The 18,957-nt window shown below is 46.1% G+C and overlaps 2 protein-coding genes across 16 annotated transcripts in view; one reads left to right on the forward strand and one right to left on the reverse strand.

Moving 5' to 3' along the window:
- The window catches only part of REV1 (REV1 DNA directed polymerase), a 93,408-nt gene extending 84,534 nt beyond the window's left edge, over positions 1–8,874 (forward strand). For all 15 annotated transcript variants that reach the window (XM_043537080.1, XM_043537090.1, XM_043537065.1 and 12 more), the window contains one exon: positions 8,449–8,874. In XM_043537080.1, the coding sequence (XP_043393015.1) occupies positions 8,449–8,560 (112 nt within the window). In that variant the 3' untranslated portion in view covers positions 8,561–8,874. The remainder of the gene's footprint in view (positions 1–8,448) is intronic.
- Positions 8,875–17,118: 8,244 nt separating this feature from the next.
- The window catches only part of EIF5B (eukaryotic translation initiation factor 5B), a 71,490-nt gene continuing 69,651 nt past the window's right edge, over positions 17,119–18,957 (reverse strand). Inside the window, exons 23-24 of the mRNA XM_037898391.1 lie at positions 18,744–18,905; positions 17,119–17,904 (exon numbers count right to left, since the gene is read on the reverse strand). Coding sequence (XP_037754319.1) covers positions 17,797–17,904; positions 18,744–18,905 — 270 coding nt within the window. The 3' untranslated portion in view covers positions 17,119–17,796. The remainder of the gene's footprint in view (positions 17,905–18,743; positions 18,906–18,957) is intronic.

Consider the following 18,957-nt stretch of genomic DNA (forward strand, 5'->3'; position numbering starts at 1 on the left):
TCTGCACACTGTTGTCCAGTGCTATTTTGAGGTGAGCCCAGTATGCTTATCTCAGTACTGTCATCTCTGGAATCTTGCCAGTGCTCTTCTGCACCTGGTGGGTGACTCAGGCTCATTTTCAGAATTGGAAGTTGGCTAATGTGTATCTATCTCGAGATAGGAGGCATCACTCTCCGTCATCAAAGTGTTTTCTAGCAGAGGTTCCATGTTCGTCAAGGGACATGGATCCCTGGTCCAGTGCCCTATCAGTGGCCATATTGGAATCTGTGGAGATTTCCTTCCACACCCGGATCCTCCCTGCAAACCCTTCTTCCTCCAGATCTCCAAGTAGATTCCAGGGTAGTTCACGTGAGGAGGCTCATGAAGTTACCCTGGGTGCCAAGTTGGGTGCCGAGCAAGAGTAAACTGCTCCAGCAAGATCTCCGTTGGAGGAGTTCCAGAAAGCTTCACTGCAGCTTGCTTTGTATTCCTCCTCATCATCCCCTGATGATGTGGTGATATCTGGTGTGTCCTCACTTCATCAGGTTGTATAAGGTCCTATCAAGACCTGTTGAAGAGGGTGTCTTCTTCCCTGGACACACAGTGGAGGTAGTTCAGGAGAGCTCACATAGATTGCCAGCAAATTAAAGAAGTATGGGCTGGATGAATGAACTATAAGGTGGATAGAAAGCTGGCTAGATCGTCGGGCTCAAGGGGTAGTGATCAATGGCTCCATGTCTAGTTGGCAGCTCGTATCAAGCGGAGAGCCCAAGGGTTGGTCCTTGGGCCAGTTTTGTTCAATATCTTCATTAATGATCTGGAGGATGGCGTGGATTTCACCTTCAGCAAGTTTGCAGATGACGCTAAACTGGGAGGAATGGTAGATACGCTGGAGGGTAGGGATAGGATACAGAGGGACCTAGACAAATTAAAGGGTTGGGCCAAAAGAAATGTGATGAGGTTCAACAAGGACAAGTGCAGAGTCCTGCACTTAGGACGGAAGAATCCTATGCACCGCTACAGACTAGGGACCGAATGGCTCGGCAGCAGTTCTGCAGAAAAGGACCTAGGGGTTACAGTGGATGAGAAGCTGGATATGAGTCAACAGTGTGCCCTTGTTGCCAGGAAGGCCAATGGCATTTTGGGCTGTATAAGTAGGGGCATTGCCAGCAGATCAAGGGACGTGATCATTCCCCTCTATTTGACATTGGTGAGGCCTCATCTGGAGTACTGTGTCCAGTTTTGGTCCCTACACTACAAGAAGGATGTGGAAAAATTGGAAAGGGTCCAGCGGAGGGCAACCAAAAATAATTAGCTGGCTGGAACACATGACTTATGAGGAGAGGCTGAGGGAACTGGGATTATTTAGTCTGCAGAAGAGAAGACTGTGGGGGGATTTGATAGCTACTTTCAACTACCTGAAAGGGGGTTCCAAAGAGGATGGATCTAGACTGTTCTCAGTGGTACCAGATGACAGAACAAGGAGTAATAGTCTCAAGTTGCAGTGGGGGAGGTTTAGGTTGGATATTAGGAAAAACTTTTTCACTAGGAGAGTGGTGAAGCAATGGAATGTGTTACCTACAGAGGTGGTGGAATCTCCTTCCTTTAAGGTTTTTAAGGTCATGCTTGTCAAAGCCCTGGCTGGGATGATTTAGTTGGGGATTGGTCTTGCTTTGAGCAGGGGGTTGGACTAGATGACCTCCTGAGGTCCCTTCCAACCCTGATATTCTATGATTGGAGGAATTTTGGTGTTCAGCCAGGCCCTCCTGAGTTGCTGTGCCTATAAATGAGGCCATTCTAGAGCTCAGAAGGGTTTGTTGGCAAAAACCATCTTCTCTGCCACCAACAGCCAAAAGGACTGAGCAGAGATGTTTGTGGCTTCAATCATCAGGTCTTCCACAGGAGGTCCAGCAGAATATGTAGGATCTCCCTTTTGAGATACCGACCCTCTTTTCCCAAGAATGTTGATAAGTTCCACAGTCTGAAGAACTCCAGAGCTACATTGAAGTCTTTTGAGGTTTTATACTCCACTCCACACGAAAAAAGCAATTCTGCCCTGAGTCATTTCACTGTTACCAGCCCTTTATATTTAGGCTACTTGACCAGTCCAGGAGGAAAGGGAAGAGTCATATGAGGAGACCACCCCCTCATAACTTTTTATCTACAGTGAGCTCATCTAGAGACAGCCTGGATATACCAAGCAGTCTGTTTGACTGCCCTGTTGAGGATAGCTTACCAGTTTGCCTTATGCCAGCTTCTCCTATCCCTGTTTTTTTCTGACAGGCTATTCTACTTCCTATGTGCTTGGACCCATATTACCATAGAGTAGTGGGTCCTAAGCACTGTGGAACTGGGATAAACTGAAGGTTGTGTTTCTACCCTTCCTCCCCTCCCTTCCTAGTCCGTCTTCAGGGACCGCTCTCACAAAGTGGTCCTCCTTCTGGAGGTCGAGTCTCACGTTGGGAGCTGTAGAAGAGATTCCTACTTTATACAGAGGGAAAGGGTTTTATTCATGCTACTCTCTGATTCCAAAGGCAAAATGAGGTCTTAGGCCCTTACTAGACCTGTGAGAGGTGAACAAATATGTAAAGAAAATAAAATTTCGCATGATCACCGGAGCCTTTCTAATCTGTTCCCTGGATCCTGGCAGGTGGTACATTGCCCTCGACTTGAGGAACTCGTGTTTCTATCCTCAAAGCCACAGAAAAATTCCTAAGATTTATGGTCAGTGACTCCCGTTATCCGTTTACAGTCCTACTTTTCAGTCTGTCCATGACCCTGCAAGTATTTACAAAATGCATGTGGTTGTGGCTGCATTCCTAAGGAAAACAGAAGTACAAATATTTCCATACCTGGACAATTGGTTGGTGGGAGGTCAATCCAAGAGCCAAGTAAAATTCAGTGTTGTCATGATCTAGTCCTTTAGAGTTCTGGGGCAGCCAATCAACAAGGACAAGTCAGCACTTCCCCCGATCAGAAGATATTAGTGGTCCTGGACTCTACAGTAGTCAGGGTTTTCTTCCCACAAACCAGATTTCAGACTGTTAGCCATTTTCTTAGACTTAAAAGTCCATCCCACTATGACTGTAAGGATCTGTCTCAGGCTTCATGTACATGTGTGGTTTGGCATGCCAGACTTCATCTCAGGAAGTTTTAGGTCTGGGTGAGCTTGATGTACCCTCTGATTTGTCACCCACTGGACATGCTAGTTCAAGAGCCCACAGGAGTCCTAGCCATTTTGGCCTGGCGAATGGACCCAGCCAACATATGTGAGGGAGTTCCCTTTGTCCCCCCACAACCCACATTGGCTCTGGTTACAGATGCTTCTCTAGGTTCACCTGGGAAATCCATGACTCAAGCTTTCTGGTCTGTCCAAGATTTAGCTCTCCACAAAAATGTGAGAGAGTTGAGATCCATGCATCTAGCTTGTCAGGCTTTCCTCACCGACATTGGGGAAAGAATTTACGAGTCCTTATGGACAGTGCTTACTCCTGGGGGAATTCTGTGCCGCTGCACATGTACAGAATTCATGTCCTGTACAGAATTTTTTTTTCTCTGCAGAAAATACATTCTGCTGGAGCCGTGCTGCAGTTACTCTTTTTGCCCTTCACCCACCAGGGGCTGCTGTGGCACCAGAACAGAGAGCATCTGCTTCCAGGTGGGAGCAGCCCCAGCTGCTGATAGGGAAGTGAAGAGACTGCGTTCCTCACAGTGCCCTGCCTGTTGGGCTAGGTCAGGATGCACAGGATATGGGGGGATGGACAGCCTGGGGTAAATGGGTTTCTGTGGGGATCACAGACGTTTCAGAAGGGCTAGTGGAGGGGACAGACTGAGGCGGGGGTTGAATGGCAGTGGGGGTGCAGGAACACAGGAGCAGGAGGGTGCAGAGACGCATGGTGGGAGAGGGGTGGCTGAGTGGGGGTACAGGGCCACATGGGGACAGAGGAGGGTATAGGGATACATGGGGACAGGGGCAAATGTGCCTGACTGAGGAGAGGCTAGTGATCAGCCAGGGTCTGCATGGGAGAGGCTCCCTAACAATTCCCCCTCCCGCCCCACCTTCCCCCCCAAAAACCCTGTTCCATACTTCTCCCACCCACACCCAACAGCCCTCCAAGTTCAGACCCAGGCTCCTCCCCAGCAATTTTCCCTATTCCTCAGCTCCTTCTTTACCACTGACCCCCGCCCCCAAGCCTTTGCACTGTTTCTGAGGGATACGGGAAATACATACCCATACATAATCACAGGACCATGGACATCTCCTTCATCCCAGCCTGGATGCTCTTCATCTTACTGCCTGGATGCTCCATGGTTAATATCTGAGGAGGAGGTCTGGTCAAAGGATTTACAAAACATCCTCATGAATAGCAGAAAACCTTCTGCTAGGTACCCATTCCTGTTGAAGTGGAAATGGTTCTCCTTATGGTCTCAGCACAAAGGTGTTTCACTGATCCAGGCGTCTATGCAACAAGTTCTGAATTATTTATTCCACCTGAAACAGCAAGGATTTTCCATTAGTTCCATTAGGGTTCAGCTAGCGGCTGTTTCTGCTTTCCACCCTCTAGTTGCTCATCACTCAGTTTTCTCCGATCTGATGTCGCTCAGGTTCTTGAAAGATCTGGACAGGTTATATCCCTAAGTAAAGGAACCTGTCCCCCTTGAGGATTAAATCTGATGTTAACAAGGTTTGTGAGTCCCCACTTTGAACTGCTGGTTACCTGTTCATTGCTTCATCTTTTGATGAAAGTAACCTTTTTAGTGGTGATTATCTCTGTGAGGAGAGTGGGAGAATTGCGAGACCTGGTAGCTGTCCCACCTTGTACAAGTCTTTTATAAGTACAAAGTATACTTACAATCACATCCAAAATTTCTGACTAAAGTGTCTCATTTTCCACATCAATCAGGCAATATACTTACAAACTTTCTTTCCCAAGCCCTGTGCTCGTAAGGATGAAGTGAGATGCCATACGTTGTATGTGCAGAGAGTCTTCTATTTTTACTTGGACAGGACTAAACCATTCAAGTCATCCTCAAAACTTTTCATGACCGTTACGGACAGGATGAAGAATCTTCAAAATCTCGCCATGCATTTCCTGCTGCATATGATTATGCCACGACATTGCCAATGTGTCTCCACTAAGCCGAGTGGTATCACAGTCGACCAGACTGCAGGTGGCTTCTGCAGCTTTTTCTAGCTCAAGTGCCTACACAGAGTTGCAAGTTTGGTCATCAGTACATGCCTTTGCACCTCATTATGCCATATCTCAACATTCTAGAGATAATGCCAGATTCAGATTTGATATCCTTGAATCTTTTTTCAGGTAAACTCTAAACCACCTCTGGATTGAACTGCTTGTGAGTCACCTGAAGTGGATTTCCAACTGATTAACTCTGTGATTTGAGCAAGTCACTTAATAGTGCCTCAGCTTTTCCACCTGTAAATTGAAATAATACCTACTTCACAGGGTTGATATCATCAGATAGGCACAAAGAAATGCAAAATATTATTCAGTTATGCCTATGCATTATTGTATGTCATTGGGTCTTTGTAAACTAATAAGAAATAATTAGTCATACTGTGAAATTAACAGAGCAGATGGGTATTTTATGTAAGATTCTTAACTAAACTGGCATAAAATCCCATTAAGTTTTTAAGGAAAAACAGCTAGTTACATTATCACCCCCATTCTCGCCCCTGTACACCAGGTAAAGGAGACAACAACATAAAGAGCCCTGAAAGCCCTGATTCTGACCTGGGGGAATTTCATCTGCAGAGGAGCTGGGGAAGACAGCGTCAGGATGTCCTAAAGGACTTCTTCGCAAATCCTGGCATAGGGAGTATACCAGAGCAAGACAGGGAGTGGGGAAAGCATGGGATAGAGTAGCAGCTTGCCCACATACAACCTGTAATTTAGGCAGCCTTCCAGGGCTTGTCCAAGTTTACACTGAAAGTCACTCTGACCCCTGTAGCAGCCCAGAATCAGAAAGTTTTAGTCACGTAGGGGCTGCTCCCTCCTCCAGGCTCTGAGTTCTTTGCAGCGCCTCTTACAGATGCAGCACAGAATCTCACTGTTTGATTTTTGGACAGTTTTCTGGGTCCTAACCTTTGTTTACACCTTTCTTCCTGGATTTTAAATACTAGAGAGGCAGCTGGTACAAGTCCATGGATCTCTAGGTTTGGTCATGCCTCTTCTGCCCTTGCACTGATGTTTCAGCCTCCAGCCAAGCACCCAATGCAACATGCCAGAGCTCTGTGTAAATGTCTGAATTTCATTCTTGTAGGAAGACAGATGCAGCCCAAATGTCTTGGTGTGAGGGAAGTGTCAGAATCCAAAAATTTATCATTTAAATTCCTTCATTATTGGGGGTAAGGTTGTGAGAGAGTCACCAGTTAACCTGTTTATCTGTATGTTGTAATCCTAATGGTAAAAATACTGAAATTTGTAAAAGTTGCTGGGAAGTTCTTTATATTTGGAGAAATATAGTCCTCTGAACTTCAGAACAGCCTGAGCATTACCTAAGATTGTACTGATTATAGACTGGACTAGTGGCACCTCTGTTTTCAGTTGCTTATAACTTTGACAGACTTACCATTCAGGCTGAAATTTTCCATTCTGCCCCCGGCTGAATTTTTTTGGAAAATTTCAGCCAAAACAGTTCATCTGTTTCCAAGAACAAGGCTAGGGGGAAATAAGTTTTTCTTCGGTGTTGAAAATATTCTGGCAACTTTTTTTTAAGCTCTAGTGAAAATCTGCCCAAATAAGGACAAGTTTATAAGCCTTTGAAAAAGCAGAGTTCACAGGTGCTCAGTAGAGACTTGCTAGAGCTTAACTAAGTTCTCTGGGGCTTCCGTCCTCACTGAGCATGCTTGAGCCTCTTACAGCTCCTATGTGTGATCAGAATGTGCATGAGTCGCCCCACAGAGCAACTGAGTAAGCCCTCTCCAGACTAGGGACTCTCCAAAACTGGACTTTCTCCATAATGGCTGCTTTGGGCCAGAGTGGGCACTGGAACTGAGAGCAGTGAGACTCTCTCTTCTGGGCATTCAGTGACCCCCTGTTGGCAGAAGGGAGGAGGAAGCCATCTGATTCAGATGCAGAGGGGATAAGAGACTGACGTCTGGCATTGCAGGGGAGGGTTTGGGGAATAAATTGAGACAGATGGGGAGTGGAGACTGGGACTGGAAGCGAGCATGTGGCGCTGCGACTGGCTGGGCAAGGAAGTTCGGGCTGAGGAGGGGAATGGGTGAGAAGACTGGATGGCAGCAAAGAAGCTTGAATGAGGAAGCTGGAGCTGGAAACCGGTGGGGCAGGTTGAAGGAGGTGGACGGGAGGAAGACAAATCTGACGAGGAGCTGGGGCACAGTGAGAGAACTGAGACTGACTGAGCAAATAACACTGGGCCAAGGAGCAGAGGGAGGTGAGGATAGTGAGATTGAATGAGAATGCTGGGGATGGAGACTAGGATGCATAATGGGGAGGGGGGCAGGAGTCTGGAGGCTCAGTGCGGGAGAGATCAGGAGGTGGGGGAGGGAACTGGAATTGGCTGAGCGGGGAGGTGGGAGGGACTGGGACTTACTGGGCAAGGAGACTGGGTCAGAAACTTGGAGTGGAGATTGGGACTAACTAGGTGAGGAGAATGGAATGGGACGAGGAATCAGTGATGGGATAGAGGCAGATTGGAAGGGATGGTGCATAAGGTGTCAAGTGTGGGGTAAATGGGCAGAAGAGTCTATGTCCATTAGAGTGTACACTAGAGTTTGGAATGGAACACAAGATCCCTGAATCAGTGTCACCATTCCTCTGTCTCAGCAAATATTTGTGAAACCCATTAGCAGGGTCTCTCATTCTCCTTGCTGGCCCTCATAAAGGATAGCAACCTGCCACTCTCATCAGGTATCCAGTTAGCTCAGTGGCAGAGGTCTATATTGGATCTAAAAGTTTCAGTGCTGTTGATGAGCCCCAGGGGTATGTCAGTATGATGCCACATCATGGAATTTGGTGGGGGGGGTTGGCTTGGTTGGTTTTGCTTTTTTTAAAACATAGCAAATTACACACACAAAAACTACATCAGGAGAACATTATTAAGGTAGTAAACTCCAAAGTTAGGAAATGCCAGAATTAAGGTTGTTTGTGCAACTTTAATTCAGCAATCATATAATTAAAGAATATATTGTAATGCATATGCATAAAGGGGCCAAATTAAGGTTGTAGAGGCATAATTCTGGCATAATTATTAATTCTTAATAATCTTTTAACATAATTTTTTGTGTGTTGTTTTACTAAAAACTAATCCAAACACTGTTTATATTGCGCTGCTGTGATTCATTTCTAGTGGGATTTTTTTCACTTTGGATATTGGAAACAAATTCTTCCCAAAGCATCCTGTACTGTAATACACATCGACCTGGGAAGGATGACTGTTCTGTTGTTCTAAGCATGTCTTCCTTTTTTTCGCCCCCCCCCCCAGGTTAATGCAGCAGTCTGTGGAATCCGTTTGGAATATGGCATTTGACTTCATTCTTGACAATGTTCAGGTGGTTTTACAACAAACTTATGGAAGCACATTAAAAGTTATCTGAACTTAACTTGTAATAAAGAGCTTGGTGGGAGCCTGGAGCTCTCTGCTAGCTGTGCCATAAGTGCTTGTGAGGTATTTGCAAAGTGCATGATAGTAAGGCTCTGAGTTTTTATAATTTTCAATTTCTTTTTAAACAAAAAAGTGTTTTGTACATTTCTTTTCAAAAAGTGCCAAATTTGTCAGTATTGCATGTAAATAATTGTGTTAAAATTCTTTTATTGTAGTATAGAATCTATTTGCAAAATGTTTGTTTATAAAGTTTTATGGATTTTTACAGTGAAGTGTTTACAGTTGTTTAATAAAGAACTGTATGTATATTTTTGTACTGATTCCATTTTGTCAATGCTTCAGTTTGAATATAGCTAACCCTTTATTAAAGCTGTAGCTTTGAGTCATTTTACTAATCTCTGCAGTGGTAAGCGCTTATTTAGCTCTCTCAAAAAAATTTCTGTGAGAAAAATGCTTGAATCATTGTACCTGTTTGTACACAGTAGTCTAGAATACATTTGAGTGTGACAGTTTAAAACCACAGGCAGTGCTTCGGGTTGAATAATTTATCTTCCTTGCCTTTGGGATTATAAAGCCAGTACCCACTGAACTAATGCATAAATTGTGTTCTGTACATTTGTAGATCCACAAAGTATGAAAGCATAAGTCCCATACACTCTGTAGCACACTCTTAACTACATTGCACATAAAACTGTTGTGATTTCTGTGGCCCCATTCAGAAAATCTCTGTTACAGTAGTGATGGGTGGTCACAAAGTTTTAAATTACTTGCATGTATGTTTTTCCTTTAACATTTCACATTGTTACTTATTTTGCAGAATGCAGGGTTCGCTTACTGGGGACCTTGCTGCGCACTTCTTTTCCCGTGATGGGGAAGGATCAGAGTGAGGCATGCATGGGTGGCTCAGAAAAAAACTGGAAGAGCACAGAGAGAGCTCCTGTCAAGCTCCGCTCCCACCCTGATCACTTCTCGGGTTTTTCATTAGGTGGGACATGCCCACTGTGGGGTTTCAGTAAATTTACAGTATTATGGAGTATGTTACATTAAAACAGCTGTGGCATGTTTCCATTGTTTGGGGAGTGAAAGGCATGCAGTGAGCACAAAATGGTAGTTGACTGCAGCAATTAAAACAACATGTTTTATATAAAAAGAACAGGAGGACTTGTGGCACCTTAGAGACGAACAAATTTATTTGAGCATAAGCTTTCGTGAGCTACAGCTCACTTCATCGGATGCATCAGTCCTCCTTTTCTTTTTGTGGATACAGACTAACACGGCTGCTACTCTGAAACATGTTTTATATAGAAGCTGACCCAAATAACAATTTAAATGGAAAGAATGTCAGCATTAGTTTTCAGCCCTGAATTGCAATCACATGATGCATTTTGCTTAGTAAATAATTACTATTGTCGTTGCTCAGTTGCTGCAGCATAGTTTCATAGATTATGAAGGGACCGTTATGATCATCTAGTCTGACCTGCAGAAACACAGGCCAAAGAACCTCACTCAGTAATCCTAAAGCCAGAAGGGACCATTGTGATAATGTAGTCTGACCTCCTGGATTACACAGGTCCTAGAACTTCCCCAAAATAGTTCCTAGAGCGTATCTTCTGGGAGATCTTTGCATCCGGCCCATAACTTTTGTTGGAGATAGTGTATATATAACTTTCTAAAAGATACGCTAGCACAGGAGATTTTTCCCTCAGTGGTATCTGTCAAGGTGTTGCATGTGCCCACTGCTGTACAATAATGTCAAGGGCAGCACAGCCCTCCCCACTCCCTGTCATGGAGTGCTCTGAAACTACTCCGTATGAAGCCAGGCAGGACTCGGGGGGAGCATGCCTCCTGAGCAGACTGTCTCTAGGGCAAGAAGCTTATACAGCTTCGACCCTCCTGGGTCTGACCTCGGAGCATTCAGCCTTCCACACCGTGCGCTTTCCTCAGGGAGTCCGCCTGGGCGGGGCTCCTAGGGAAGCCAGAGGGTCCTGCACCCCAACGCCGCAGTCACACGTGACTCAGCCAGCCGGTAAAAACAGAAGGTTTATTCGTCGATGGGAACACAGCGTAGGACAGAACTTGTTAGCACAGAAATTGGTGACTTTCTACCAAGTCCTTTTTGGGAGTCCTGGGCCAGATGCCCTGGACTCCCCCCTTCCAGTCCCCCCACGCAGACTGCCAGCTTCCAGCCATCCGACCTCCGACACACCCCTGTTGCTCCTCATCCATCTCTTTGTCTTGCTTCCATGGTCACATTCCTCCTCCTGGCTTTCAGGTTACATGGGTGCAAACAGAGCAGCCTCACCTGCCCTGAGGGCCTCAGCAAAAATCACACACCCAATTCCCACCACCGAAGTATTAGTGCAGTACACTGGGAAACTGACATACACATGATATTAGTATAGGACAGTATGACTCACATGCAACAAAGGATGAATAAAACCCCACTTTGTCACAGCCCCTTTCCTCTCCCCCAAACTCCTCCTTAGCTGCTCTGATGGGTGTTGGCAACCATTTCTCTTTGTATTTTATTGTATAGAGTTGGCACTCGTTAATAGCTCTATGAGGCTTCGTGTATTTTTCTACTAGTAGGATTCCTTTTGTATCTGTGCACACTTCAGTTCCTGCCAGTTTTGGGTATCAACACCTGGGGTCAGGGATGCCTCTGTTTCACTCCTGCCAATGCAGCAAGAAACTGAAGCTGGTCAGTGACTTGCCTCAAACGGCCTAGAAGCTCACATCAGAGAGGTGCCAAATCTGCAGGGACTTTAACCCCAGAACTAAAATCAGGAAGGTCAGACTGAAGCTCCTTTGTATGAAGACGGCTCTGCACCCACCCTGGGAGCCTTCCTATTCGAGGCAGGCCCCATCCCCTGCTATTTTGGTGAGGCAGGCTGCCTCTGTCATTCTGTGTTGATCTGCTCTGGTACTGAAGCAGCAGTACTGCATACAGAGATGCGTTGCCTAAGAGATCAAGGTCCCTGCCCCTGAAATCCACCAGTCAAGCTGGGAAGGAGGCTGGAGTGCTGAGGCTCTCCCCTGTGCCGATACTGCCTGGGGGAGGGGAGGAGGGCGTGTCAACCCCATTGCTCATATTGCTGTTGAAACTGACCTCTACAATGCTGTCATCTTTGGCTCAGCAAGAGCAGCTCTTGATGTACATCTCTTGCTGCAGTCGATACCTGGCATGTGAGCTGAGTGCCGGCTTTGCCAGCAGGCCAAGCAATATCTCGCCCAGTATGCACAGACACGCTCTAGCACAGATTTGCCAGCTGCTAGCATTCAGCACATGGTACCTCAGATGGTCTTCACCTGTTGGTCTGCCAGGAGGGAGCTGAGAGGGGGAAGAAATTGGGCTCCAGTGCCATATCTATAGCTGTATTGGAACCTGTGGGGGTTTCTTCCCATCTCCAGATTGCCTCTGCACCCGCCCCACTACATCCTCTAGTAGACATCACCAACTGCAGGGCAAGACTTGCAGGAAGCCCAGTGCTGCACATGGGTTATCTACCTCAGTGAATCCCCTATTGAGCAAACTGGGGGAAACTCCAGCTCAGCCATCCTTAGTTCCACCGCCTCAGTGCCTGACAAGGCGATAGGACAAGCGTGGGCAAACATTATGGCCTGCAGGCCATGAAAATTGTGTGGTGGGCCATGAATGCTCACAGAATTGGGGGTTGGGGTGTGGGAGGGAGGGAGGGCTCTGGCTGGGGGTGCGGCCAGAAATAAGGAGTTCAGGGTGTGGGAGGGGGCTCCAGGTTGGGCTGGAGATGAGGGGGTTGGGGTGCAGGAGGCTGCTCCGGGCTGGGATCAATGGGTTCAGAGGATAGGAGGGGGATCAGGCAGGCTGTTTTGGGGGGTGAGGACTCTGGCTGGGGGGCGGGGGTGCTCTGGGGATGAGGGGCCTGGAGTACAAGAGGGGTCTCTGGGCTGGGTGGGAGGGGGAGCAGGGCATGGGGGGTGGGGCTCAGGGCTGCATGCTCTGGGCAGCGCTTACCACAAGCAGCTCCTGGAAGCATGTCCCGCACTCTGTGACCAGTGTGGCTCCACGTGCTGTCCCAGCTCGCAGGAGCTGAGGGCCAGATGTGGCCTACGGGCCATAGTTTGCCCACCCCTGCAGTAGGGGGTTGGTGTTCCCTCATCTCCCCCAGATGACTACAGGGCCTATGAAGACATCTTAAAGAGGGCAGCTTATTAGCTAGGTGGAGCTAGTTCAGGCAAGTTTATACAGATTGGTTGATAGCTTCCGCTCTGTGGGGGCCTTCTCCAGTGCACTCCTCGTAACTGAGGCTAGACTCAAGCCAAAAAAAGTATTGTAGCAAATGCCAGCTTCCGTGCCTCCTACAACTAAATGGATTGAGTGGAGGTATATCTCCATCTAGGGTTTTTTTTACCATCTTGGGGTTCTTGTAGGTGCCCGGGTCAGCGGGTATCAACGCCTAAATCAAAAGATGCAAAGCACAATCGTGTTGGCAGGAAAGTTTATTCAACAGCTGAACTACAGCTCTGGATTTCTCATCAGCAGGCATTGGGGAGACGTTAGTTCGTCCTCTGTGACCATCTTTTAAAGTTTGCAGACAAGCTGCAAGAGGCCATGCTGTAGTCTATGAGGGAAGGTTGGTAGCCAGGCCCTTGCCTCAGGTTGTACTGGACATGGCAGATTCTGCTGCATGAGCCATGGCATCAGCCATTGCACTGCATAGGTGATTATGACTCCAGTTACTAGGTCTTCCTCAAGAGGTCCAACAGACCATTCAGGAGCTTCCTTTTGAAGGATTGACTTTTTGCAGAAGTCTGATAAGCTTCACAGTCTTAGAAAGCCTAGGGCTACACTCAAGTCTTTGGGTATTTACAGTCCTCTCCCAAAGAAGCAGCAGGTCTGAACACAGAAGTACCCCCATTAGCCGCCTTTTACACCTCAACACCATGACTAATCTAGAAGGAAAAGGAAAAACTACAGGAAGGCATCACATCTGATTCACTCTTCAGCCACTGTGAGCTTATACAGATGCCCTGGGAACACCAAGCAGTCAGTTTGATGCTCTCCTCGAGGCCATAGTACCAGTTTGTCACCATCTCTTGGCCGTTTTTTCCTACTTCCCAAGTGCTTGGACCCACAGCACTACTGCCAAGCATGGTGGAATTGGGATACATGCTTAAGTTTATTTGTCACTCCCCTTCCTTTCGCCTCCATTTTTAGGGACTATTCTCACAAGTTCTTGCTCCTTTAGAAGGTACAATATCACCTTCTATAGGGGAGTCACAGAGAAATTTGCTCCTTGACACAGAAGAAAGGGGTTTTATTCTCACTAAAAGCAAAAGGCAGTCACGTACATAAAGAAAATCAAGTGGCACTGGCTACCATTAGCCCCTAGAGCCTGCCACCTGGTATGCTGCCCTTGACTTAAAGGACAAGTATTTGTCTGTGGTAATACACCAAAGCCACAGGCAAGTCCTCATATTTACGGTTGATTCCCTCCTACTATCAGTTTAGAGTCCTGCCATTTGGCTGAGGCGTGCTCCTATGTTCTGACAAAGCTCATGGTGCTGGGGCTGCACTGCTGAGGAAATGAGGCATTCAGGTGTCTACATACCTCGACAGCTGGTTCGTGAGAGGCCAATCCAAGAGCCAGGTGCTGTCCAGTGTGGCCAAGAGCCAATCAGCCTTTGGTGCACTGGGATTTGCTGATCAGTGAAGCCAAGTCACACCTCTCAGACTAGAGTTTATAGGAGCGGTCTCGGACTTTATGCCAGCCAGGGCTATCCTTCAACAAAACAGGTCCAGGCATTGCTGGCTGTTTCATTAGCCATGCAGGCCCATCCTAGCACAACAGCACAGCTTGCCTCAGGGGCACATGGCGCTTGTACTTAACATGGTTAGTCATGTTCGGCTGCATCTCACCAATGGCTGAGCTCAGCCTACATCCTGATTCATCATGCACTGGATACGCTGGTGCGAGTGCCCACAGGAGTCTTAGGCCTCGTCTACGCTGGCAAGTTTCTGGGCCGTAAAGCAGCTTTGAGCGCTGTCACTCCTGAGGCATGCACACTGCCAAGCCACTTAGTGCGCAGAAACTGCACAGTTGCAGCGCTTAAAAAAAAACAAAAACAAACACCAACAAGAGGCGTAGGGGCTTTCTGGTCGATTACAGCCCTGCGATCGGCCTCCAGGAGGTGTCCCACAATGCCTGTTCTCACCTCTCTGGTCATCGGTTTGAACTCTACTGCTCTGCCCTCAGGTGACCAACCATCATCTCCACCACGTAAATTCCTTTGGAAATTTGAAAGGGCCCTTCCTGTTTGCTCGGTGATGCGGGCAGTGGTCTCAGTGCATCTTTGGAGCAATGCCGAGCTGCTGGACCTCATCGGCATTTGGGGAGAGGAGGCTGGGCAGGCCCAGCTGCGCTCCAGCCACAGGAATTATGATGCCTATGGACAGATTGCACAGCTAGTGCATCCACCCTTTGAACCCATAGCTACATGGTTGTTGCTTCACCTTTCAATGAATGTAAACAATTTTGTGGTAGCAGTTACCTCTGCAAGCAAAGTATTAGAATTAAGAGCCCTGGTATCTGACCCATCATATATAATTTCATATAAGGACAAGGTACGACTATGCCCTCATCCAACATTTCTCAGAGTGCTTTCTCTCTTCCACATTAGTCAGGCAATTTACTTACCAACTTTCTTCCCTAGGCCTCAGGCTCTAAGGCAACGTTAGGAGAGTGTCAGCATTTTATTTGGATAGGACTAAACCATTTACATTATCCTCACAACTGTTTGTGATGGATGAAGTTGATTTTCATGAATTTCATTGTGGATTTCCTCTCATATAGGTGTGTGCGCTACTACTCCCTAGCCAATTTAACTGTGCTGACCAAGGTGCTAGCTCATTTAAAAAGATCACAGCTTCTGCAGCCTTTCTAACTCAAGCACCTTTATAGCTACAACTTGATCTTCAGGACCTACTTTTGCTTCTCATTATGCCATCTCCCAGCAATCTAGAAGGGAAGCCAGATCTGCATGTGTGTTCTTTCCGTCTTTATTCAGATAGAGGTCAACCCCACCCAAGGGGGCTCACATGCAGGTCAATCCAGAAGTGGAATGGACATAGAATAGAATATCAGAGTTGGAAAGGACCTCAGGAGGCTATCTAGTCCAACCCCCTGCTCAAAGCAGGACCAATCCCCAATTTTGCCCCAGAACCCCCTAAATGGCCCCCTCAAGGATTGAACTCTCAACCTTGGGTTTAGCAGGCCAATGCTCAAACCACTGAGCTACCCCTCCTCCCTATACGTAACCACTCAAAATAAAAATGGTTACTAACCTGTAACTGTGTTTTGGGCTGTTGCACATGTCCATTCAATGACCCACTCTCCTTCTTATGCATATCTAAGGCTGTCTGGTAAGAAGAAACAGAGGGATCCACTCCTTTACAGCATTGCAGAGCAGTACCAGGTGCATTCACTGCCCTTACAGGTACCACTGAGGGAAAAATCTCCTATGCTAGTGCACTAGGCATGCGCACACCCCAAGAGTGGAATGGACAGGCAGCAACCCATCTCAAAGAACCATGGTTACAGAACAGATTAGTAACAGGCTCCCCTTCCTCCCCCATGTACAGGTCACTCTATTCTCATCTTTATGAAAAGACACCCGACGTCATCAATTGAGAACGCCTGGACTGAGGGGTGGATAGATCTTTAATTTTACCAAGCTCAGACCATAATGAAACGTATCCCTTTCCAGAAGTGAGCTTGAAAGTCCTGAAAGTCTTTTTTGTTGGTGGTGGTGTACTTTTAATTATTAAAAGGTGCTTGCTTCTGGGTCCACTCATCAAGAATGCATTTTTGTTCAAGCCACCATAGTCCAAAATAATCCGTCAGGGAACAGTAGTTAGACTAAGATGCCCTGTAATGGGAGTTCCTCCAACCCTTAAAAAAAAAAAAAAAAAAGGGGGGGGGGGGGAGGGGAAGAGGGCAATCCAGCCAGAGCTCGCTATCTTCATAAGACAGCTACACTAGCAAAAATAATACAAGAGTGGCTTATAATACTTCGATCCAAAATTGCAGTTAAAAAGCAAAAGATGGCTTTGAACTACTTTACTGCCACCAGAATTTCAATAACTTTGCTGCAACACCTAAAAGTTTGGCTCAGCCGCTGGAGATAAAGCACGTTTGCTTTGTCTGCCTATCAGAACATGTTGTTATGCCTACTTAGCACCATTCTGAATAATGGCAAGACGAGAGAATTTCTATCCAAACTTATTTCTACCAGAGCTCCTCTGCATTACGGCACACTGTATGGTGTTTTTAATATCAGAGTCCCAAACCTAAACCATGAACGTGTTATTGGACCACAATTTTTTCTTCTTTGCTGGTAGGGGTTGGCAGCACAGCAGGAGAGAGGGGTTTGGTGGTTTCCCTCTTTAAAACGATGGACCTGTAAAATTCTGTTACCTTATCTGCTGGCACTACAGATGTAAACTTCACTTTTACAGAACAGCCTATCAACAGATGCTTTATTTATTGAAACGAGTTATAACAAAAGGGCTAATGTGTCCATTTCCTTTATTTGTGGCTCTGCTTTGTAATGATTACAGATTAAGTTGACTTTCATGAACTGTACAAGCAATTAAAGGTGGCCAACTATGTTTTACATCATTGTTTCACACAAAGCAAATACAGAAATATCTGATTACCTAATTTTCTATTTTAAAAAATTCCTATAGGCACAAAGCAGAAGAATGGGGGTGGAGGGGAAGAAATCAAGGGGGGAGAGAGGTATGCATAAATAAAGAAGTATTTCTTACATCAAACATGTCCGAGAACCAAAGTCTGCAAAAGCTTGGTTAATCAAATACTGCAGTACTGATATCAATATAAAAGTGAAAGTTTTAGTTCTGTAATAAAAATTCAATTTTTATTTATTTGTTGATTAGGGGGGTGGGGAAGGGCAAACTTTAAAACAGCAGCCACTAAAAGGGAAGGGCCGTGGGAGAGGTGAACAGGCACAGTGGAACCGTGGGGACATGTAAATTGACCACTGTCAAACCAGTGTAAGTTTCTTGGTTTCTCATGGAAAACATTTTATCCACATATTTTCCTCCCAAACGTAAGTCCAACAGTCTCTTCAATACTCTGACTTTGTTGGCGATTTTTAGAACAGGAATAGTGAGTAATATTCCAGCCTGCCCATTGCTTTTTTTAAAAAAAACAAAAAAACAAAAACCTAAATTATTTCAAACACTTTCTTCAGTTCTACAATAAGCTGCCAGTCAGACTTCTGCATTTCATCTCTGAACCAGTTCTTCAGGGCATCAATGGACTGACGACTAATCTGCAAATACACAACATATGAATATTAGAAACAAGTGTTTTAATGAAATTATTCCCCAAAATATTGAAGGTAGTGTGGTTTAGTGTGAGGAAATCAGGGTTCTAATACCAACTTTGCCCTGCCCTGCTATCTACCTGGGCAATCCACTTTGCCTATCTTATCTAGATTGTAAACTCTTTGGGGCAAAGACTGTCTCACTACGTTTGCATAGTGCCTAAACCAATGGGGCTTTGTACTTACTGTAATACAAATAAAGTCGTTTTAAAAATCTGAGATTAGAGTAAATGAATCAGTGTTTATACCTTGCCCCCCCCCAGTAACAGACAAACTGCAGCGGCTAGTATTTAACATCCTGTAAAGTCTTGAGGCATGGCAGTTCTGTCCAGAGTGCTAACTGGGCAAAGTTGTACACAGAAAGGGACGCACTACAGAACGCTGTATACATTCATTCACCACACTGAACAGACTCCCCTACAGTCCTTTGCCCTTGGCTAACTTATTTCCTCAGTCTCAGAAGGAAGGGTGATGCAAGATGTACTGAGTTCCAGTGTTTCATCCCTTTGGTGATGAAAGTTTGCATTCTTAATAGCACGACTGCAAGGGTCAATGTCAGTGCCACTAACATCGGTCAGGAAATGCAGATTTCCGCAAGAAGCGGAGCTGTACTAGACGTGCCAAATCAATCAATGTGTGCGCCCCACTAGCACGGGGGTACGGTGCTGAGAATTCTAGAATTCCTCAGGCTTTCCCATCCAACCTCCACTTCAAGTCAAGTTACCAACATGCCACCAGCCTTTAAAAAAAAAGAGGGGGGCAAATCTCTGCTAGGAAAATTTTACCTTACTGACTAGGATATCTGTTGCTTCGAAATGTCGTCCATACATTTTAGGCGATTCACCAGGAATAGGTTCTATCTTCACACAGACTTCTTGGCCTTTTTTTGCAACATCCACTTGTTTGTGGTTCACTTCAATACTTGTAACTATTCCAATTTCAACAAACTGTAACACAACATAGAAGCTGTTACAGATCCCAAAGGAACTTCTGTCCGCA

The sequence above is a fragment of the Chelonia mydas genome, chromosome 1, assembly GCF_015237465.2.
Source record: "Chelonia mydas isolate rCheMyd1 chromosome 1, rCheMyd1.pri.v2, whole genome shotgun sequence".
NCBI classification, from domain to species: Eukaryota; Metazoa; Chordata; order Testudines; family Cheloniidae; genus Chelonia; species Chelonia mydas.